At 53.6% G+C, this 22,893-nt stretch overlaps 1 protein-coding gene across 1 annotated transcript in view; it reads right to left on the bottom strand.

The window, feature by feature from the left end:
* Positions 1-22,893, bottom strand: part of P2RX3 (purinergic receptor P2X 3) — a 31,024-nt gene that overhangs the window by 4,653 nt on the left and 3,478 nt on the right. The window contains exons 2-8 of the mRNA XM_062197896.1: positions 17,230-17,365; positions 16,775-16,846; positions 16,478-16,541; positions 15,801-15,894; positions 15,380-15,457; positions 14,623-14,764; positions 13,646-13,782 (exon numbers count right to left, since the gene is read on the bottom strand). Coding sequence (XP_062053880.1) covers positions 13,646-13,782; positions 14,623-14,764; positions 15,380-15,457; positions 15,801-15,894; positions 16,478-16,541; positions 16,775-16,846; positions 17,230-17,365 — 723 coding nt within the window. The remainder of the gene's footprint in view (positions 1-13,645; positions 13,783-14,622; positions 14,765-15,379; positions 15,458-15,800; positions 15,895-16,477; positions 16,542-16,774; positions 16,847-17,229; positions 17,366-22,893) is intronic.

The raw sequence follows: 22,893 nt of genomic DNA on the forward strand, positions 1-22,893 counted from the left end.
AAAAAAGAAAAGACAATGAGAGTGAATTCAAGTTACAGCTGCCTGAGGATAAGAGGACGGACACCAACAGGGGTGTTTCCAGAAAGATGCTGCTGCCCAAGAACCTCACCTCCAAGTAGGCTTCCAGGAGATTGGAAAAAGAAGTATCAAATGGCTAGAAGCTTCCAAAAGTCCTCCCTGAGGCTTTCAGACAGATCTGAGGCTAAGAATAGCTCGTCACCCACCATTTGTAAAGCCCCAGAAACATGCAAACCCCTTACTATAAGCACCCCAGTGAATCTCATGAAGGATGCACTGCTGTGGACCCATTAGACAGACAAGTAGGCAGATGAGAAGGTAACTAGCCAGGATTCGCACCCACACCAGAGACTCCACAGTCCCTGTTGCCACCACTGAGCCACCTTGCCCACCGGGCCTGCTAAGGAGAAGCAGCCCTTGTGAAGCTCTCAAAGCCCTCCCAAACTCTGGGTCTGTTTCCCAGGCCGGGAGAAGCTGAGGCCCCGCCTCTGAGCTGTGGCAGCTGATGCCTGGTGGGGACTGAGCCAGGGTTGGCCTGAGGCAGAGGCTTGGGCCAGGGCAAAGGTGGGGACTGTGGTCTTGCAGTCTTCATTCCCGGCCTAAGACTTCAACCATGAAAGACGCTCTGACATCGACTTGGAGAACGAGAAGTCGGCATCCGGGGCGCTGCTGCTCAAAGCGAGGGCTGGCTAAATTTATCCTGGGAAGGAATGGGAAGGGAACAGGGAGAAAAATGCAAGCGGACTTGGTTTCCCTCCAGCACCTGCCTTCCAAGAGGCAACAAGCAGGGGAAGATCATTATCTCACCACCACCCGCCCTCGGAGGAGGCTTGGCAGGGACCTGTTCCCTGCCTGGGTGGGAGGGAGGAGGAGCAGAACTCAGGGCGGGAGGGCCAGGCTGCAGACAGGGGAGGGGCCCAGGAGCCCTGACTACTGCTGGCAGGGACCCCAGGACGCAGCCCATCCCCTATGGAAGACATGGCTCGGCGGTCACCGGGGACTGGGTTAGCTTCTCTCTGGCACCTGGCTGGGCCACGGTTTCCATGTCCCTCGCACCTAGATGGGGCCCTGTGACTAGCTCTTGCCATGGAATGTGAATGCAAGCAAGGCTTGTGACTTTTTCCTCACCTGCTGGCCAGCTGCTCAGGTGCCACGCGGGGAGGATCCTGAGGCCGGAGCAGAGACAAGTCACTCCTTGAATGACTGTGCAGAGCTCCCCACCCCACCGGCCCACAGTGCACTGAGCTGTGAGCAAGGAAGCAGTGTGCCAAGCCACTGAGACGAGGGGCTGTTTGTCACAGCCGGGAGCGTACTTAACCCACGCTGCTACAAACGCCCCTCGTTTTATGGCTGAGAAAATTGAGCCTCAGGGAGGGGAAGTCATTTGCCAGAAACCAAGAGTTAGAGTTGGATAGTGATTCCAGAAAGAGAGAGAGAGAGAGCAGCAAATCACTGCACAGCTCCGTCCACAGGAACAAGCCCTCTGAGAGGGCCCTGGCAGACCTGGGTGTGGTGCCCAGGCAAACTGCTGACCTCTCCAGGGCTTTTATCTCCAAGAAAAGAGGAAGGAGACAGGGCTATAAGGGGGCTGAATCCAGAGAGGGCCTCTCAGTTCATCCAGAGCGTGCCCAGCCGTGGTGAGCACCTTTCTTTCTTCTCCTAGGATCAGGATTAAAGGAAAACATAATTCCTACATTTTCCTTCACCATCACACCCTGCCGACTCTGGGAGACAATCAGGTTCTGCAAGGGACATAGCTGGGATGTGGAGTTGGTTGCAATGTTAACAGCCAACATTTAGTTGAGTGCTTGCTATGTGCCCTGGCATTGCACCAAGTGCTCTACACTTAACTCATTGGACATAACCACCTCCATGAAATTAGGTATGGTTGTTCTTCCTATTTCACAAGTGCAGAATCGGATTCAGAGAGGTTAGGCCACTTGCTAAGCACTGCTGGGATTCAGAACCAGGCAGCTCAGCGGCCGAGGCCATATTCCTAACTAGCAATCTCATTCTTTGTGTTGCCTGATTTCTGTTAGGTCCTGACTAATTTCTTTCAGGTCTCCAGTAGCGGCTCTTTCAAATGTGCTTGATGTCGCTTGGCTGAGGGCAGAGCAGGAAGCACAGGAGAGCCACAGAGTGTTGGAAGAAGGACCCCCGTGGCTGAGCTACACCATGCCTGGGCCTTGGTCTCTCCCAAATTCTCCCATTCTCACCTCTCTGCATTTAGTGGTCTTCTCTGGGAAATGGGGTTGGTGGGGACAACCCTATCTTAGAACAATTGGCCTGGGATGCAAGGTCCCTCCCAGCCTGGCTCAGTTGCCTTTCTGGCCTCATCTGTAGGTTCCACTCTCACCACGCTCCTCAGTTCCAGCTGCACCACACCCCCTGCCTCCCTGTGTGTCCCCCAACTCACCCCATGGACACAGACAGATGTCCATGCTCCTGCCTGCACGTTTCCCCTCTTCTGCCCTTTCCACCTTGCAAACTCCTATTTACCCACTAGGGCTCAGCTCAGAGAGCCTCTCAGTCAGCAACCAACAGATGTTGCACCTGCTGTGTGCCAGACCCTGTGCTAGGCACCGCTGATAAGGCAGCAAGCTCTGCTCGCACTAGAGGCAGAAAATAGTCATCAATCACATAATCCCATAAACAGCTAAAATGAGACAGAAGGGAAGGGCTGGGAGGCAGAGGAGCTCCACTCTAGGAGCCCAGTTACCGAAGACATTTGACTTAGCTGGGGCTCTGGCAAGGCTTCATGGGAAAAAGACACGAAATTTGAGACTTGACGAGTGGGCAGTGGAGAGGAAGGCAGGCCAGGGGAAGGGGCGGCTTTCATGGCCGAGGGACCTGCAAGCCCTCTTGTGGGAAATGAGTCCCGAGTGGGCTGCACGCTGGAGGTGGATGGAAGCCCCTGTGGCCGTGTCCACCTTGCCCTGGCCAGCTGGGTGTGGGCTTTCCCAAGTCCTCCTTTAGTGACTTCATGCTTGAGATTGGCCACAGTGGTGTATTCACACCGTGGAGGTCAGCAAGCACCCCACATCTGGGCTTTGCTTTCTTTTCCTCTCCCGGGTGGGTTTACTGGTGTGAAATCGAGGCTGCGAATCACCCGAGCTGCCGTTCCTATCCCCACTGCGTCGAGACCTCTAGCGCAGCACCTGCCACACTGGCTCAGACACAACCATTTGGATTGCAGACTACGAGCTGGGCGTATCTCACAGCCCGTCTGCCCAGCGGCCTAGAGCCGGAAGTCAGGGGCTGGGCTGGATAAATGCTTGCTGGGAGAACAAATGGATTTCTGAGATTCTTGAACATCTCAGAGACTGAGTTTTGCAACATTGGCCTTAGGGTTTCCTCCTGCTAACTTGGGCCTTTCTGGATTCTGCTTGGGCAGGTGGAGCCAGGATGATGTGGTAACAACAGGCTGTTTCTCTCCCAAACAGAAAACATTTAGATCTGGCAGCTGGCGAGGTGGGAAAGGAGGTGCTGCGGGTAGGAATCAGACTCTGTGTTGGAAAGTGGGACTAAGAGTAGGGACACAACGTGTGTGGCGCCAAGCCCTAGACTGTTACAAGTTTCTGCGTCCATCATTTCTCTCAGGCCTCATAACAACAGCTCAGAGGGCCAGCTGGTGGCTTTGGGACTTTGGAATGAGGCAGTTCTGGGCCTGAATCCCGGCTCAGCCACTTGAGTTTGTTTATAAGGCCTCCTTGGGCAAGTTATTTGTCCTTGCTGAGCCTCAGTCTCTCCACCTGTAAAATGGAGATAATAGCAGTGACTGCAGGGTTGCTGTAAGGATTTAAATGAGTCCACTGGATGTGAAGGCTGGCACAGGACCTGGCACTCAGCTTTCAGAGAATAGTACCCACGGCTCAGCCGGCAACACAGTCCCGATTTTACAAGGCAGGAGAAAGGCCCAGCGATTTTCAGGCTATTCCACCTTGTAAGGTGTACAGCTGGGACGTGAACTTGGCTGTTGGCATCCAAAGCTCCTTCCTAGCCCTGCTGCTTCCCATGAAGAGCCAGAAAAGAGCCCTGGCTGCAGCCTCAGGGAGCGTGCTAAGCTGCTGTCGTGGAAACACCGCCTAGAAACTGTGACCACTGCAGGGCTGTAAGGAACAGAGGAGGGGACAGAGCCCAGACACCTGCCAGGGAAGGGGAGGGAAAGAATGCAGGGGCATAGGCAGGGTGGGAGCTGTCGGAGGCTTGGAGCCTCTCTGGGGGTGGGGGTGGGGGTCTGGCTGGAAGGGCCACCTGAGCCCAGATGCTTGACAGCGAGTTGGGGCTGACTGCCTTGCCCTGGCCCTGGGACCCAGGCTCTGGTCCTGGGAGACCTGCAGCTGCCTTCTGTAGGCTACACTCTCTGGCTCCCTGGTCCTCTAGTTGCTGGGGCGGTTGGTCCGTGGGAGGCCCCAGCAGGGCGGGAAGGAGAAAGGCGGGATGTGATTCTGCTCACTGCTTCCCTGTTCCATGCTGTGTTTGCCTGGGGCCCTGTCACTCTGCTACTGCTGCTTCTGTTGGGACTCCAGTCCCAAACTGAGCTCCCGTTCCTCCCGGGCTTCCCACCTCACAGACCTAGGTCAAGTGTGTTTTTTCACGGGCCCTTCACTGAGACACCCAAGGTGTTCTGGACTCCCTCAGGGTGGGCCGAACACAACGTGCATGTGTGCGTCCTTGTGCCGTTAGCGGTGAGAGATAAAGAATGAGTGAGTACAAACGTCAATTACCGTAATTAATCACTTGTCATATGTGCTTGTGCGGGCAGGGTTGAAGCTCCATCCCAATGTGATAGGTCTATAAATAACAGTGTGCACGCTTTGGCAGCACCAGCCTCCAACGCCCTTCCCCACGCACCCACGTGTGTTGACTCAGACTTTCAGCACCTGAAGGGGGCTTGAAGGTGAGCACCTTTAGCTAACCCATTTTATAGAAGAGGAAACTGAGGCCCATGGCAGGGAGGTGACTTGTGCCAATTCATACCCAGGATTTATGGCAAGGCCTGAACTGTAGCCTGACCACAGCCTGATCACTTTCTCTTTCTGTTGTGTGCTGATTACTCTTTGTCCTAGTACTAAACATGGTTTTATTTTTCGGATGACATTTATGTGATCTGGGTTCAGGTTGATCATTCCTACTCAATTAAAAATCCCTTGATCGTAGGAGTCGGTCTCATTTGGCTCTGTTTTGGCCAGGAAGCCCAGAACACGCCACAATCTGGCAGTTGGAGGAGACACTCCATGTCCTCCCCACATAATCTACAAGGGATTTCCCTCCTATTGCCTGAAAACACCAGGCACAAGGAAACTCACTACCTGTTGGAGCAGCCCAGCGGCTAAAAGTGCTTCCCCACGCTGAGCTGACACTGGCAGGCAGCAGCCAGCAGCCAGCAGACGCCTGCCGAATGGAGGAGGGCTCTTATCAGCACGCACGAATCCCTGCGAAGCTCTCTGACATCTGTGTAGAGATGATCCACCCTCCCCTAGAGCGGTGGAAACTCCTTCTTCAAGCAAGAACATGTAACTGTTACAGCAGCCCAGAAAAACAGCAACACGCTCTCGGAATCTGGGTTTGACTTGCAAGAGACAACTGAGGCCTGGAATTTGGGTTTCGAAGGGAGGGAGGTGGCGTTCTCAGCAAAGCTCTGTCTGGTGAGAAGTAATCTTGCCAGCTGAAGCACACTTGTGCAGTTGACTTTATCTGATGGGAAAATATCTCCTGGCAGACCCACTGCATGTGGTGGGGCCCCACCCTCAGAGCATCCTTGGAGGAGGCTGAAAACCTCCCCTCAGGGGAGGGCCCAAGGCCGTGTTTATTTTCTCCTGTTCTAGGGAGCTAGTCCAGGACATTCAACCCAGTGGTTCGCTGGTGACCTTTCCTTGAGCACTTTCCTATGAATGTACCTTTGACTAACAAGGCAGGGAAGGGCCAACGGACACAGAGCCCAGAGCTGTACCCGAGAGCCAGGTTACTTAGCTGGGAGTGGTGTTGGCCTCAGTTTCCTCATCTGGAAAATGGGGGTAACCATACTGGTCCCACCAGGACACTCGTGGTCGCAAACTCAGGCTCCAGAGCCAGGCTGCCAGGTTGAGTTCAACACTGTGAGGTGCTGTGGGCTGCAGCAGGTCCATGAAACCCCGAGGCTCTGGTTTCCAGCTAGAAGACACTGTCTTTTCCAAGTCAGAGAGATCATCTGTGTGGAGCACCTGTCAAGTCCCTGGCACACGGGAAAGTGCTTAGTGGCTGCTTGCTAACATTTTCCACTGCTCATAACTGGGTGTGAGGACAGGATAGACGGGAACGTAACGCAGGGCTTCATCCAGCCAGGATCTCTTGAATTGTCTCGCCTCCCACTGGCACCTAAAGAAGGTGAGGAAGACGGAAGCACGGAGAAGTCGAGCAAATGTGCTCCACGGGAGAGGGCGTTCGCGACGTCTGTGGCAATGATGGGAATGGCAGCTTTTTAACACATACTCTAGAGCTTCTGGAAGGAGAACAGTCCAGATTGCAGCGAGAGCGATGGGAGCCAGGGGCGCGCTTCCACTCCGTCTCTGTGGGATTGGCCTCAGATCTGGCTGATGTGCGTGTGCTGCCGTGGTGCGGGGAAGCAGAGCTGGTGCCAGATCTCAGAGATGCAGGGAAGCTGCTGCGGGTACCTCTCCAACAGGGCACGAGCGCTAGAAACACCACACGCACCACGCACATCTAGCAGCTGAACAAGTGTTTTCTCTTGGGCCCAGACAACAAGAGAGGAAATCCAAAACTGCGTTGCCTTTTAGTAGCAAAGCTGTCTTAGGAACTCTCCGGAGAGAAGCAGGCAATCAGACGTTGCTAAATGCACCATTTTACTTCTCACCCATCAAGGCAGCAATCGCTGCTGGGTATATCTCTTACAGCTACTAGAAGCAACAGAGATCGGGCCCTCTGGGTTTGAGGCCTGATGTGCCTCTTAATTAGGCTGGGTAACCTTGGGCAAAGTCTCAGAATCTTTCTAAGTCTACCTGGGTGGGTGGGGTGGGGTGGGGGAAGGTGTGAGGAGCTGAGACTTCCATCCAAAGCAGGTGTGAAATGGCTTTGCAAACTAGCAGCTCTTGATCTGAGGTCTATAACAGGAACTTTATGCTGCATAAATTTGAATGTATAGAGAAAGGACTAGAAAGAAACTCGCCCAACGGCCCACGATGTTAACTTCCTGCGCTGGAGTGGTGGTGGTGGTGGGGTTCGTGTGTTATTACTCTGTATATATATCAGCACTGCTGGTGTTTATTGCTCTCATGTGTGTTTATATCTTAATTGTGGAAATAAAGCATCCTGGGGGCCAGTGCAAGTTAAACTGCGGCTTGAGGCACCAGCATCTTGTATCAGAGTGCCGCTTTGCTTCCAATCCAGCTTCCTGCTAATGTGCTAGGAAAGGCAGTGGGAGACGCCCAAGTGCTTGGGCCCCTGCCACACACATGGGAGACTAGGATGGGGCTCTTGGTTCTTGGCTTTGGCCTGGCCTAGACCTGGCTGTTGAGGCCATCTGGGGGAGTGATCCAGCAGGTGGAAGTTTCCCTCCCTCTATCACTGTCATTCTGCCTTTCAAACAAACAAATAAATGCATCTTACAAAAAAAAAATACAGTATCCTTTAAAAAAATAAAATTGCCAGGGCTGGCACCATGGCATAGCAGGTAAAGCTGCCACCTGTGGTGCTGGCATCCCATATGGGTTCTGGCTTGTGTGCCGGATGCACCACTGCTTTTTTTTTTTTTTTAAGTCTTTATTTATTTGTGAGGTAGAGTTACAGAGAGAGGGAGAGACAGAGAGAAAGGTATTCTATCTACTGGTTCACTCCCCAGATGGCTCCAGTGGCCAGAGCTAAGCCAATCCTAAGCCAGGATCCAGGAGCTTCTTCCAGGTCACCCACATGGGTGCGGGGATGCAAGCATTTGGGCCATCTTCCACTTCTTTCCCAGGCCATAGCAAAGAGCTGGATCAGAAGAGGAGTAGCCGGGACTTGAACTGGTGCCCATATGGGATCCTGGCGCTGAAGGCAGAGGCTTAGCCTACTACGCCACAGCATCAGCCCCACTGCTCCACTTCTGATTCAACTCCCTGTTAATGGCCTGGGAAAGCAGCAAAGGATGGTTCAAGTGCCACATGAGAGACCCTGAAAAACTCCTGGCTCTTGGCTTTGGATTGGCCCAGCTCCAGCTCTTATGGCTATTTGGGGAGTGAACCAGCAGATGGAAGATCTCGCTCTCTGCCTTTCAAATAAACAAATGAATCTTAAAAAAAAATAAAAAATAAAAGGGGCTGGCACCGTGGCTTACTTGGTTAATCCTCCACCTGTGGCGCCAGCATCCCATATGGGTGCCGGGTTCTAGTCTCGGTTGCTCCTCTTCCAGTCCAGCTCTCTGCTGTGGCCCGGGAGTGCAGTGGGAGGATGGCCCAGGTGCTTGGGTTCCTGCACCTGCATGGGAGACCAGGAGGAGGCACCTGGCTCCTGGCTTCGGATCGGCGCAGCACCGGCTGTAGTGGCCATTTGTCTATAACTCTACCTGTCAAATAAATTAAAAACTAAACTAAACTAAAATAAAATAAAATAAAAAAATAAAATTACCAGGGGCTGGCATTGTGATGTAATGGGTTAAGCCACTGCCTGCAATGTCGGCATCCCATATGGTATGGTTCTGGCTGTTCTACTTCCAATTGAGCTCCCTGTCAATGTGCCTGGAAAAGCAGCAGACTATGGTCCAATTACTTGGGCCCTGTACTCAGGCGGGAGACCCAGATAAAGCTCATGGCTCCTGATTTTGGCCTGGCCCAGCTCTTGCTGTTGCAGCCATTTAGGGAGTGAACCAGCAGATAAAAGATCTCTCTGTCTCCTCTCTTCTCTCTGTAACTCTGACTTTCAAATAAATAAATAAATCTTTAAAAAAAAACAAAATTGCCTGCAAAATTGCTTGTGTCTAGGAGGGTGGGCATTTTTCTTGAGCGATGGTTGGTGCTTTCAGTAGGAGCATAAAGTCGGTGAGGGTGGGGTGGTTAGGACTCCTTCCCAGCCTCTGCAGGTGCCTCTGTCAGGCCCTCCTCTCTTCCCAACCTTGTCTGTCTCCAGCAACCGCTTCCCCCCAACCCTTGCCCCTTTTCACACTTGGGTGGCAACCGGCATCCTGTTCCTGGCCCCAGGCTCTATGCTCTCTTATATGGTTTCTCCTACACCCTGCCCACACCTTTGAAACAGTCCCTTCATTAAGCTCCCCTCAAATTACCCAATTTAAATGTGCCATCTGCTTCCTGCTGGGACCCTGACAGATACAGTATTATTAATCTGTCATTGCACCACCAATGTCTGCACATTCACACACACACACACACGTATGCACATACACACTCACACATTCACGCACTACGAACACACCCGTTCTCACAGGCTCACATGTGCGCGCACACACACACACACACACGGTCACATAGGACATTGCCTTCTGTCCTGGCACTTTGGGGAATGCTATGCTCTGGTTACAATCCTGCTCTGGTGAATTGAGGTCTCCTTGTCTAACCTGCAGGCTCTGCCTCTTGCCACTGGGGTGCCTTTCACCTGCCCACTGCTGAATGGGTAACCGGCGCAGGTTCCTGACTTTGGAAGCACTGCATTTTGTCCACTACAATGCAGATGACCTCAGCCCTTGTACGTTCTGTATGCGAAGGGGGCTTCATCAAAACGCTATCTGAAGGCGCCGCACAGAACTGTTAGCCATGGAAGTTAGACCCAGGAATAAACACAAAAATCTAGGAGACCACATAAATGAAGATGTTTTACATGGAGAGGACTGAGTACGTTGGCAAGAGTTGAAGGGGGACACATTTTGGCTCATTTTGAGGCTGCCTTTCCAATAACTGGAGCTGTTCGATGACGGACAGGGCCACCTTGTGAAGCAGACCCTTGGCTGAGGCTGTGTCACAGAGAGGCTTATTATGACTTGGGATCGAACACCTCTAAGGGTGCCCTAATGTGCAATGATGACCTTGGGCAAGGCACCTCTCCATTGCGGCCTCTGCTTCCACATCTCTGAAATGACCCCTTAGTCTGGGTGTCTTCCACAGCCATAAACGCACAGAATTTCTGATTTTGTAGGCACAGAGCTGCAGAAAGTTGGGGAGGGGGTGGCGTTTGGAAAGGAGCTGCAGAAGTAATTAGCGATGGAAATGCAAATCTCTAGCTGCCTCTGGGATGTCTGCGTTTGCAGATTAAAACAAGGCCGAATCTTGGATGAATAATTCCATTGCCTCCGGAGTCAGCTGCAACAGTAGGACATGGAAAACCCTGTTCTCTGTTGCAGGGGGAGACTGAGGGCCAGGTTATGAGTTGTGCCCCCAGCACCTGCCAGTCTTAGAGCCTCCTTGCAACTCAGTCTTTGTTTTTCTGCAGGGATGAAAATACCAACCCCAGAGGCACGCTTCTCTGAGGAATGATAAGTGCAAAGCGCATATCTGGGCCTTTCTGGTTGGGGTGCAGATCATCCAAGAAAATATTTCATCCAGGGCTCCCACACTGACCTACCCTGGGATCCTGGAGATTGCATTGAGCTCTGCGAGCCTCCATTTTCTAATCTGCAAAGTGGGGGGCCTGTAGCATTTCCCTTCTCCGGTGGGTGAGGCACACTTTGCAGACAGACAGGGTCTGTTCCTACCAAGTAGCCTGTGAGGTTCTAGGGAGCAGCCTACAATTCCTGCATCAAAGAAGCCACGCCTGTCTTAACGATTCTTTCTCTTACTTGCTCAAGCTCAAAAGCCAGCCTTTCAGCCTCTCCAGCATCTCCTAGCTTAGCCTTGGTGTCAATGCCGTGCCAGCAGCCAGAAGGGAGTGTGAGGGCCATGGGTGGACACCCAGGTGGAGGGTTCCGGGGAGCTCAGGCAGGGCCCTCTGCTTGCCATGGCTGTCAGATATTCCCCATGTCAGCCTCTGAAACTGTTTTAACCACAAGGGTCAAACCAAACAGCCTTGTCTCTTCCCATTTTGGCCTGGAGGGTTTTGGTGAGAGTTGAGTCAGTTATTTGGGGTTGGTGGGGGGGAGGGCACGCTTCTGAGACGGTTTCCTTTAGGACCCTGGGGATGATGCTGGCAAGACTCTTGGAGACCCTGTCCTGAGCACAATCCGAGCAGCATCAGGCAGGCCTATCTCCCCATCCTGCTGTGCCTTTGTGGTGGGGGGTGAGAGGCAGGGGGTGGCCCCTGCACAATAAATTGGAGATAAAGAACTCCAAACCAATTCTTCTGTAAATAAAAAGATGCTCTAAAATGTATGACACCAGCTGTCGGGGTCTTCATAATAGTTACATTCCTCAATAAGCTTTCCTGCCAAGTGAGTTATTTGGAGGATTGAAGAATTCCCTGTGGCCAGGGGGAAGTTATGAAGATGAAAACTTGCATTTTAGATCACGAGAATTTTATTAATTTGTTACTATTTTAAGCTTCCATACAAAAATCCTTTGTATTGATTTCAGTGTGATGTACTGACTGAATAAATATGCCAATTTCTTCCAGTGAGCCAAACAGTATTTTTAACCTACTTTAAAATATGTGTTGTTTCCTACGGTTTTTTAAAGTTTGGAGTTGATTATGAAAGCATTTTCAATTTTTAAAAAATTCTTCTTTCCAGAGAATATACATATATTTTAAGGTATTAAATATAAAGCTTAATGGGTGGATGAGTGTTTTCTAAGTTGCAAATGAAGGTCAAGAAAAAGAGATGAAATGATTTTTTTGTCTTATGTATGCCATTGTATTGGGAAATACTACAACAAAGAAGATTTGAATAAAATTCTCTGCATATATAATTGAAACAGATTCCTACAAGTAGCTTTTTTTCCCATCACTGCCTATTTAGTCTAATTAGTCTATTCAGTGTATACACTGTGTACTTAATCACAGCCCTGCCACAAATGTTGGAATCTTCATACATTAAGGGAAAAACAAGAGGGTGTCAGAGGTTTCCAGGCACTGGCTAATGGGGTCCTCAACCCAACAATAGGAGAGGCAGCCATTCGGCACAGCCCTTAAGACACAGCTTTGTGGGGGAGGGTGTGGGGGGGGCGCGCTTGCATCTTATCCTGGAAGGCCTGGGTTTAAGTCCTGGCTCTGCTTCCCATTCCTGGTTCCTGTTAGTGTGCACCCTGAGAAGCAGCAAGAAATGGCTCAAGTAGCTGGGTCCCTGCCACCCACGTGGGAGACCTAGGTGGTGTTGCTGGCTTCTGCCCAGCCCCACGGACTGTGGGCATTTGGGGAGTGAGCCAGGGAATGGATGATCTCTGTTTCTTTTTCTCCCCATCCTTCTGACTTTCCAGTAAATAAAAGACAAAATAAAATAAAGGCGTGGTGACTTACTGAAAAAAAAAAAAAAGAGAGAGAGAGAGATGCTAATGGTATCATCACCATTTCACAGGTGGGGAAATCAGGTCGGGAGGGGGTCAAGCGCTTGTTCCAAATGCTTTATCCTGGTGTGCCTCTCAATCGCTTTCTTCAAAATGGAAAATTCGCCCAAAGATCCCTGAGTCTCAAGTCATGAGATTTAAAGGCGGGTTTGAGTTCTTGTTGGGAAAGCCACTGTGATCACCATAGTTGTTATTTGTGACTCACATGACATTTCCTCTTTATGGCCAGAAACACAAAACTCTTCTGAAATGTAAAGTCCTTTACTTTGTGGAGTGAGAGGCCTTAGAAGATCCAGGTGCAGGACAGGGACTAGGGGCTCTCTGGGGGTCACCTAAGCACATGTCAGCATCAGGGCCAGAGCTGAGGACAGGAGAGGGGTCACAGCACCCCGACATTTCAGGATACCTTGAACACCTGGTCTGACCTCCCATCTGGAGTAGCACTTCCCCTTCCAGCGACGGAGCGACTACCCATGGAGCAGCCCACCCATCACCCAGCGATGCAGCCACTACCCATGGTACAGCCCATCCATCACCCAGCAATGGAGCCATTACCCATGGTGCAGCCCACCCATCACCCGCGACAGAGCCACTACTCACAGTGGAGCCTGCCCATCACCCAGTGATGGAGCCACTACCCATGGTGCAGCCCACCCATCACCCAGCGACAGAACCACTACCCACAGTGCAGCCCACCCATCACCCAGCGATGCAGCCACTACCCATGGTGCAGCCCATCTGTCACCAGGTGACTGACTGTACAAAGCCCTTCCTGGAGCTAGTGTTGTGGAACAGTGGGCTAAGCCACTGCTTACAATGCCCACATCCCACATGGATGCTGGTTCAAGTCCCGGCCGCTCCACTTGCGATCCAGCTCTCTGCAAATGTCCCTGGGAAAGCAGTGGAAGATGGCCTTTGCACCGACGTGGGAAACCTGGATGGAGTTCTGGGCTCCTGGCTTCTGCCTAGCCCAGCCCCAGCCATTGCAGCCATTTGGGGAGTGAACCAGCGCATAGAAGATCTCTCTGTCTCTACCTCTGTCTGTAACTCTGCCTTTCAAATAAAGCAAGCCCTTCCAGGTTTTGAGCTGAAACCCGGGGGTCAAGGAGGGTGTGTGTGTGTGGGTGGGGTCCTTCCTTTCCTGCTGCTTGAGACAAATTTCACAATAGCCTGTGCCTCTCCTCCTGATGTCCCAGGAGGCTGGGGGTTACCTGAAGTTGTAGCCTGGGGAGACGCTGCTCTTCTCAGAAACGCCGTCCAGCCGGGTGAAGGAGTATTTGGGGATGCACTGGTCCCAGGCCTTGTCCAAGTCACACACCCAGCCGATCTTGATGCCCAGAACGCCGCCCTGAAGGGAGGGGCAGGATGTCAGCTCTCCCACAGCCCTCAGACCCCCTTGATACAGTCAGGCAGCAGGGGTTGTGACTGCTGGGATTTGAATAGGTCCCCTGCAAAGTTCAGGTGTTGGAACCTTAATCCCCAAACTCCTGTGTTCAGGCTGTTTGGGGGGGGGGGGGTTGGGGGTGATTGTGAATGGATGAGGTCATGAGGGAGGGGCCCATGATGGCGTCAGTGGTTCTGGCAGAAGAGAGAGAGCCCAGCTAGCACACTCGCTCTGCCGTAAGACTCCCCAGCCTCCAGCCCCGTGCGCTAAGTAGCTCCCTGCTAAGTAGCTCCCTGCTCTTCGTACTGCTCTCAGGCATTTTGTTACAGCGACAGAAGACCTGCTGAGAGGGTGAAAAGTGATTTTCGCTCAGGAAAGAAGTGCTGTGACCAGGGTGAGAAGCCCAGAGTCTCCAAATCCTACTTTTGGACTCGGTCCATTAGCTACAACACAGGAGGAGAGAGAGACCGACCACCGGTCCACTGTCCTGGGGTGGGACCCCTTCCTGAGACCTAAGGTCTTTCCTGGTGGTGCGGCGTGAGGGCAGGAATGGGAAACTGAGGGTCAGGGACAGCTTTAGGGGGTGGACCTGCAAGGCCACACCACTCAGGGCAAGAGCAGACGGGAAGGATTGACCCAAAGCCAGTGGCAGGCCTGGGATGCTTCCACCAGGTGGTGCTGTCTCGCTGTGGCTCCTTCTTCCTGGTATCCCAGCTGCCTGCAGTGGGGTGGGGCGGCCTGGAGTCTTAGTCAAAGGTTGAACTTGCTCAGTTCAGGGTCACGAAAGAAGGGCTACGTCCTTACCGTGCTGGCCAGTTTGGCAAAATCCTGCCCCGCAAACTTGACCACATCCCCCACCCGTAGGATGGGGCAGAAGGGGGCCTTGTCTGGGTGGAAGCGGCATGTCTTCATGTCCCTGGCTGTCAGGTTGGGCAGCAGATTCCCCCTGGGGGGAGAACAGAAGAGAGAAGCAGGCCCAGGGTGACTGGGGAGACACACACCTTCTTCTCCAGCTGCTGCAGCCTGGGGGCTCTCCTCACCCAGGGAGGGGGGTCTGAGGCCTGAGTCCTGGACGCTTGCCACTCCCCTTCCCCCCCTTCCCCTGCATCTTTCTTGGGTGCCTCTCACTCTACATCCCATATGAGAGTCACATGCATCCATGTCTGACCTCCCCCCATCTCGGGCTGCCAGGCAAGGGGCTCATGGAGGGCAGGAGCCACCCCCTCATTGTCCTTTGCACCTCTCTGGTGCCTGGCATTGTGCTTTGCATCTGGTCAGCGCCCCGCCGAGCAGTTTGAGCTGAACTAAGCAGGGGACCTGGCGGCACCTGTGTTCCAGGGCCAGGTTTACGTTGTTCCCCTGCCCCCATCCTGAGAGCCTCTTGGGTTCTGAGCCCTTAGGGAGGACGTCATGGCTATCTGGGAGGTTGGGAGTTGGAGCCCCTGGGGAGGCAGGAAGATGGAGAGATTGTACAAGGGGGCACCTCTCTCCTGAAATCAAGTACAGGGTTGCGAGGAGGGGTGCTCAGCACCCAGGCTTCGGGCCGGAAGGGAGGACTCACTTCTCGAAGTTGAAGAGGGGGAAGCGGATGCTGTTCTTGATGAAGATGGTGAAGTTTTCAGCTTCCATCATGATGGGCCTGCGGGCAAGAACAGGAGGCCTTGGCTTCTCGGGAGGAAGGGAAGATGGGATGGAGAGGCGGGGAGGAAGGTGGGGAGCCTTTCTCCTTTCTCCTAGGGGCCAGCTCCCCTCCCAGGGGTCACAGCTTACAGCTGCAGGCCTCTGAGAGCTCACCATAGGAAGGCCTGGGGGGGCCTGAGGGTGGCAGGGAGAGGAGAGTGAGTGTGGGACGATGCCCTGGGGCCACTTCCCCACCCTGGGAGGGGATGTTCTCAGGGGAGCCACAGCCCTGTAACCAGCTCAGAGATGCTCAGAGAGGCAGAGCCCACCCTGGCCCTCTGCGGTCTGGCTCAGGTCCCCACCTTTCCACCGTGTCCACTTCGGTGGGGCACCAGCCCTGGATCTCACAGGTCCGAAGTTCAGCGCTGTAGTTCACACAGCGGCCAGTGAGGATGCCTGGGAGGGTGAAGCCACAGTGCTGGGTGGTCTTGCCCTGGGCCTCTCCCTTTCTACTCCTCCTCCTCCTTCTCCTCCTCAAGCCTACCCCAACCAGCAGGTGCAGGGAGAGACAGGCAGGTTTGCCCCGCTGTGCTCTCTCCCTCCTCTCCTCCTCCCTTCTCTCCACCAGAGCCCCAGCCCCAGCCCCAAGCCCACCCATCCACCACCCAGGGACTCCTTGTCTTCTCACCCTTCCACTTTTGCCCCCAGGGCCTGCTGCAGCCAGAGGAGGCCCCTCTGTCCTGCCAAAGCCCACCCAAAAGCCTACCACCTCGGGAAACCTTTGAGGTCCACCCACCCAGAACCAGTCTCGCTCCCTCCCTCAGGCTCCCAGAGTCTTTTCCTCACCTCCTTGACAGCACCTGTCACTTCACAGCACCCATCTGCCACTATGGTGCCCAGACTGGGAGCTCCTCAGGGGCCAGGGGTTGTGTTGCCCCCGTGGCCCCCACGGGGTCTGGCCCCCAAAGACAGAATGACACAGGGTGGGTTGGCTCCCACTCCCTTTCCTGGGGTGGGTTCCGGGGTCCCAGGCACTCACCCCCACCAGGAAAGCGCTCGGGCCCGCACTGGCTGTCAGACACACAGCGGTATTTCTCTTCGTTCTGTGGACAGACAGGTTGGCAGGTGGGTGAAGGGCCCTGCCCTGGCCCCCAGCTGGGCCTCTGGGTCCCCACTGCCTCCCACAGCTGCAGCCTCTGGAGGGCGGAGGTCCCTGGTCAAAGCCCCATAGCTGGATTTTGGGCCTCTGCTTACTCCCACGCCCCTCCCTGCCACCACCACCCGCACTCCCTTCAACGGCTTCCTCTGACCGACCTCCCTCCCTCCCTTCCCTCACCTCTGGGCAGAACCCTTGCATCTGGTTTTCAGTAACGATCATCTTGGTGATGATGACAAAGACAGAGGTGCCCTTGGGAAGAGAAGCGAGAAGGGGAAAAAAAATGCGAGGGCCTCAGTCCATGAGGTCGTGATGGTCGCTCTCCCCACTCTACGGATGAGGAACCTGAGGCTCCAGGTGAGTTAGCTCAGTGCAGAGCTGGGATCCAGACCAGGCTCTCTTCCACCCCCCACATCGTCCTTCTTGCCCACTTTTTGTGTTGTCCCTAGTTGAGGCAGAGCCTGGAGGGGACCTGCCTTCCTGATCTGAAAGGCAGGCCCCAGCAGCTGGGGAGAGGGTCTCTGGGTCACTGACACCACAGGTTCTGGTTTGGGGATCCCATTGCCACTGTCCTTGCTCTGCCCAGCGTCTGAGCATCCACAGGCTGCCTGGAGTAGGGGGTGGGGAGATTGTACCTGGGGTGGAGTCACGTAATCAGACACGTCCATGACTCTGTTGGCATAGCGTCCGAAGCCCTTCACCTTGGTCACCACCGAGGACTCGATGGCAGTGTCCCGCACCTGGTAAGCCTTCTCATGCAGGAAAACCCACCTGCGGCAGGACAGCAGGGACAGGGAGAGAGGGGAAGAGACAGAGAGACAGAGAGAGGTGCCCACAGGCTCAGCAGATAGGGGCTGCAACCAGATCTCCTTCTACCTACATTAGGACGATGGGGATGGGGGTGGGGGCGTCGCCTGGCAGGGGGAAGCTGGCACTGGAGGGGAAGGAGCCCTTGGTTGGTTCACAGCAGCCTTCCCCACATTTTCCCCATGACCACCCATCCCCTGAGCCTTTGAACTTTTGAAACTTTAATATCAAAGTTATCTGTTTATGCGTTTTATATGTATTTAGGATTTATGCATAAAATCAATTTGACCTCTTAAGAACCCACTTGCACCCCCTCAGGGTGGCATTGCCCCACTGAGAATGCGTGGCTCCGTTGTTCTCTCTGCTGGAGACACTAGGGGCCGAGGAACCCCAGGGACTCTCTCTCATGCTGGACATCGCAGCTTTGTTGGTGGCTGCATCCCCAAGGCCCAAATCAATGAAGGACCCTGGGGACAGGGTGCCTGGGTGTCCCTCTGTCCAAGTGTGAGGTGAAAAGGATGGAGGAGGAAGAGAGGGGCAGCAGCTGTGTGTACCTGGCAGGTAAATGGGGCTGGGTTGGAAAGGTGGTGGCCGTGGTGGTGGGAGTGGAGAGGGCCCCTAATCTTATTCCTTGGATTGTGCTGCCACCCAGTGGTCATTTACTTGTACTGGCTTCTCCTTGCATCTCTTTTAAGCCATTATGGGCCCACAAGGACCAGGGGAGGCCTTCGCTTCAGTCACCCCACGGGCCTTCTCAGGCTCTCCCAGCTGTCCCTGGCAGCGAGAAGGGCCTGCACACACTTGCTGGCAACTCCTTCCCTGCGCTTCTGCCAGGAACCAGTCTTTCCATTTGGAACCATTCAGCACAGACCTAAAATCTCAAGCCACTCTCCACCTCAATCAGCACTGCTTTTTTTTTTTTTTTTTTTTTTTTGACAGGCAGAGTGGATAGTGAGAGAGAGAGAGACAGAGAGGAAGGTCTTCCTTTTTGCCGTTGGTTCACCCTCCAATGGCCGCTGCGGCCGGCGCATCTTGCTGATCCGAAGCCAGGAGCCAGGTGCCTCTCCTGGTCTCCCATGCGGGTACAGGGCCCAAGCACTTGAGCCATCCTCCACTGCCTTCCCGGGCCATAGCAGAGAGCTGGCCTGGAAGAGGGGCAACCGGGATAGAATCCGGCGCCCCAACCGGAACTAGAACCAGGTGTGCCGGCGCCACAAGGCGGAGGATTAGCCTGTTAAGCCATGGCGCCGGCCTAGCACTGCTCTTGCAGCCTGCGTGACACACTGAGAGGTAGCTGCTGTCACTGTCCCCCCACCACAGGTGAGAAAAGCCCATCCAGTGTGTTTGCAAAATGCTTTCCACTACCCTTACCTCCTCAAGGCAAGACATCCAATGCAAACAAACAAACAAACAAACAAACAAACAAAAAAACAAATAAATCTGCTAAACCTTGTTAACCTTACTGCCTCCCAGGCTTAGGGGACCACAGAAGCTAGTTTGGGAGACATGGTGGTGACATCCCATGGAATCGAGGAGCTCACTTTTGGAAATGTTAGGGTCACTCTCTGCACCGAACCAGGGTGGAATAAGGTTGGAAAACCACCTCAAATGCAGGTGAGCGCAGGAAAGTGACACTGCACAGCTCAGAGACAAAGCTGTGGAAATCCTTGGCTGGGTGGCTGCAGAAGCCATACTAGGGCTGTGTGAAGAGTTCAGAAGGCAGGCAAGGGGTCTCAAGCTCAGGAGCTTCTTTCTTTCAAGATGTACTTGTTGGGGCCGGCGCCGCGGCTCACTGGGCTAATCCTCTGCCTTGCGGCGCCGGCACCCCAGGTTCTAGTCCCGGTCGGGGTGCCGGATTCTGTCCCGGTTGCCCCTCTTCCAGGCCAGCTCTCTACTGTGGCCAGGGAGTGCAGTGGAGGATGGCCCAAGTGCTTGGGCCCTGCACCCGCATGGGAGACCAGGAGAAGCACCTGGCTCCTGCCATCGGATCAGTGCTGTGCGCCGGCCGAAGCGGCCATTGGAGGGTGAACCAATGGCAAAGGAATATCTTTCTCTCTGTCTCTCTCTCTCCCTCACTGCCCACTCTGCCTGTAAAAAAAAAAAATAAATAAAAAAAAAAAAAGATGTACTTGTTGGGACTAGTGCTGTGGCATGGCAGGCAAAGTCATTGCTTGTAGTTCTGGCATCCCATGTGGGCGCCGGTTCAAGTCCTGGCTACTCCACTTCCTATCCAGCTCCCTGCTAATACTCCTGGGAAAGCAGCAGTTGATGGTTCAAGCCCTTGGGCCCCTGTACTCATGTGGGAGACCTGGAAGAAACTCTCAGTTTCTGGCTTCAGATTAGCCAAGCTCTGGTCATTGTGGCCATTTGGGGAGTGAACCAATGGATGGAAGACCTCTCTCTTTCTTTGCCTCTGCCTATCTGTAACTCTGCCTTTCAAAAAATATATATCTTTTTTAAGAAATATGTACTAATTTATTTGAAAGGCAAAGTCAGAGAGAGAGAGAGAGGGAGGGAGAGAGAGAGGGAGAGAAAGGGCGAGAGATAGAGATAGAGATAGAGATAGAGATAGAAAGTTTTCATCTGTTGATTCACTCCTCAAATGCTCACAACAGCCAGGGCTGGGCCAAGCTGAATCCAGGAGCCAGGAACTTTCGCTGGATCTCCTATGTGGGTAGCAGGAGCCCAAATACTAGGGCCATCTTCTGCTGCTTTCCCAGGTGCATTAGCAGGGAGTTGGAAGTGGAGTAACCAGGACATGAGCCAGTGCTCATATGGGATGCCTGTGTCGTAGGTGGTGGCTTAACTCATTATGCCACAATCACCCAGGAGCTTTTAACAACCCCAGTGCTGGCCATGAATGGTCAGCTCTGGGATGCGGTGGGTGCCACATGATTGGGGAGACTCAAGAAGAGACTTTAAAAAGAGAATTTTAAAAATGTATTTATTTGAGAGAGAGAGAGAGAGAGAGAGAGAAACAGACATGCTTCCAAATGCCCATAATGGCCAGGCCAATGCCAAAAACTCCATCTGAGTCTCTCATGTGGGTGGCAGGTACCCAACTACTTGTGCCTTCACTACTGCTTTTTAAGGTCTGATAGGAGAACTGGAACTGAAGCATTCCCAGGGCTCGAGCCAGGCACTCTGAGCTGGGATCTGGGCATCCTAATCGGCGTCTTAACAACTCTACCAAACGCCTGTCCCTCAAGGAGGAACCTGAAGCTCCCCTTCCAGGTGTGCTGGGAGGAGACCCCTTTCCTGGGTAAAAGTCAGACTGGGTGACCTCTGGGGTCCTCCACTGTTGGGAGATGCAAACACATGGGGGTCAAAGTCACTTGTAGGGTGGGAACCACAGTCGTGTTTACTGCAAACACTGGCTGACATTTGCAAGTGGCTCTGTCTCAGTTCTCAGTGCAGGGCATGTAGTTATCCTGACAATGCAGCGTTCTTCGCTTACTTGCTTAATCATTTTTATTTGCAGTGGGCAAGTAATCATTGTATGTATTTATGGGGTGCAAGGTGAGCACTGTGTAATATGTACTGTTGTGAAATGGTTTTAGCAAGCTATTGCATCACATGTCATTTTCCCCCGTCACTCACTTGCACTCGGCATGCTTTCTTGAGTTGGGGAGAAAGGGTGGAGTCACGGCCGGCCCTGGCAAATGGCTCCAAGCCTGTTACCTGTTTTATTGCTGCTGCCTACAACAGCAACATCCAAATGAATGCACCATTAGGAGTTACTCATTTGCTTGTAAAATGCTTTTATGAATGCCATACCTCTACGGAAGTCTGTGGCTCTGTCCACTTTACCTCGCTAGCACTTTGCTCCTCTATTTGGGAGAGGTGGGGTTTCCTTAAGACCTCCCGAGAAGCGTGCCTCACACAGAAACCTTACCCTCCCCACGTTAGTCCTAGCGGAGGAGTGGGCAGCGTGCAGTTCTCCAAACGGGCATGACTGGCTCGTGGCCCGGGATCCTGCACAGTGAAGCGAGTGAGGGCTCCTGGTCCAGGCTCTCTGCTCCCAGCCGAGATGGCTGCTGCTGCAGCTGAGCGCTCTCCAGAGTGGGAGCCACAGCCTGAACACGCCCTTCCGGAGCCCCAGGGTGCCTAGCCACACAGGGACATGTTTCTCAGTGTTCGTCTGAGGAGTGGGTTTCCTGAGACCCCTGCCCTCTCCTCTGAAGTCCAGGAACATCTGCAGATGCAGAGTTGAGACTGACATTGCCATATAACCGCCATGGCCTGCTCAGCGGACACCTTCCTCATGCGATAACTTCATCACTCTCAAGTCACAAATGAGGAAACCGAGGCACGGCGGTGTGTGCTGATGCTCCCAACACCATACAGCTAGCATGTGGGTTCCAAACCCAGCGTTCTGCTCCAGGCCTCACACGGCCGCCTCAATGCAGTCTCCAGCTGTGCCCTAGCTCAGGGCCCGAATTGGACCCTGGTGCTTGTCCTGCCGGCCCCCGCTCCATCACCAGGGACAGCATCTCCTGGCTTAGGAAAGTCCGCGGAGGAAGGGGCCAAGGACTCAGAAGAGCAATTCACACTCTCCTTCCTCCTCCTTTAAGGCCTTCTTGTGCCAAGCAGGGAGGAGAGGCCACATTGGTCCCCGGCGGGGGCTGAGGATGTTATCAGGGCAGCTGGAAAAAAGGGGCAGCTTTGTTTCCAGCACAGAAGGGTTGAGTCTGTCTCTGGAGGCCTGGGCTTGGGAGATGGGGCAGGACTAAGCCTCCAGTTCTTGGCATTTACTCGGATGCTTTTATTTTTTTCTCGCATTCCCAGTTTATTATTTATAGAGCGGAAGGCGGGTGGCAGCTCCTTGGCAGGTGGGATGTGTAGGAAAGAGGCCAGAGCAGTGTCCTAACACCCTCCCGTCCACCCCACAGGGAGCCAGGAGGAGGCCAGCAAGTGGGCATGAAGAATGTGCATTGTGTATGCCCAGGAAGAGTCTCTTCAGGAAGTGTGAACAGGGCAGAGGGAAAGGCAGGGGTGCACTGGGGGTCTGCAGAATGATGATAGTTTCCACCGATGAGAGTCACCATCTCAGGCAAGGCACTTGACGCCTGTTGCCTCCCCTCCTCTTACTCCCTGGGAGGAGGTATTCCTGAACTCATTCTCCAGGTACGAGGACTAAGACCTAGAGATGGACAGGAACTTGTCCAAGGCCCTGCTCCTTGTTGGTGTCAGAGCTGGGTTGCTCCATGTTCCCTGCTCCCCCAGCCAGGGCAGGCACAGAGGAGTCACTAATCTCCTTGCACCTGTGACAGGGTCTCCAGCCATAGTTGTCATCTGTTGACTGATCAGGTGCCGCAGGGTGCTACCTGGGGCTCAGGGGATGAGGTGGGGATGGGAAGAGGTGGAATTCCAAATCCTTCTCTTTAAACCAGGGCAATGCCTCCCTTTTAACTGCTTTAAGCATTGGACTCATTCATTGGATCTACAAAGAGACTGAATATTACAGGTGGTTGTGCACAGGGTGAGTTTGC

Source organism: Lepus europaeus, chromosome 7 (genome assembly GCF_033115175.1).
Source record: "Lepus europaeus isolate LE1 chromosome 7, mLepTim1.pri, whole genome shotgun sequence".
In the NCBI taxonomy this organism is placed as follows: Eukaryota; Metazoa; Chordata; class Mammalia; order Lagomorpha; family Leporidae; genus Lepus; species Lepus europaeus.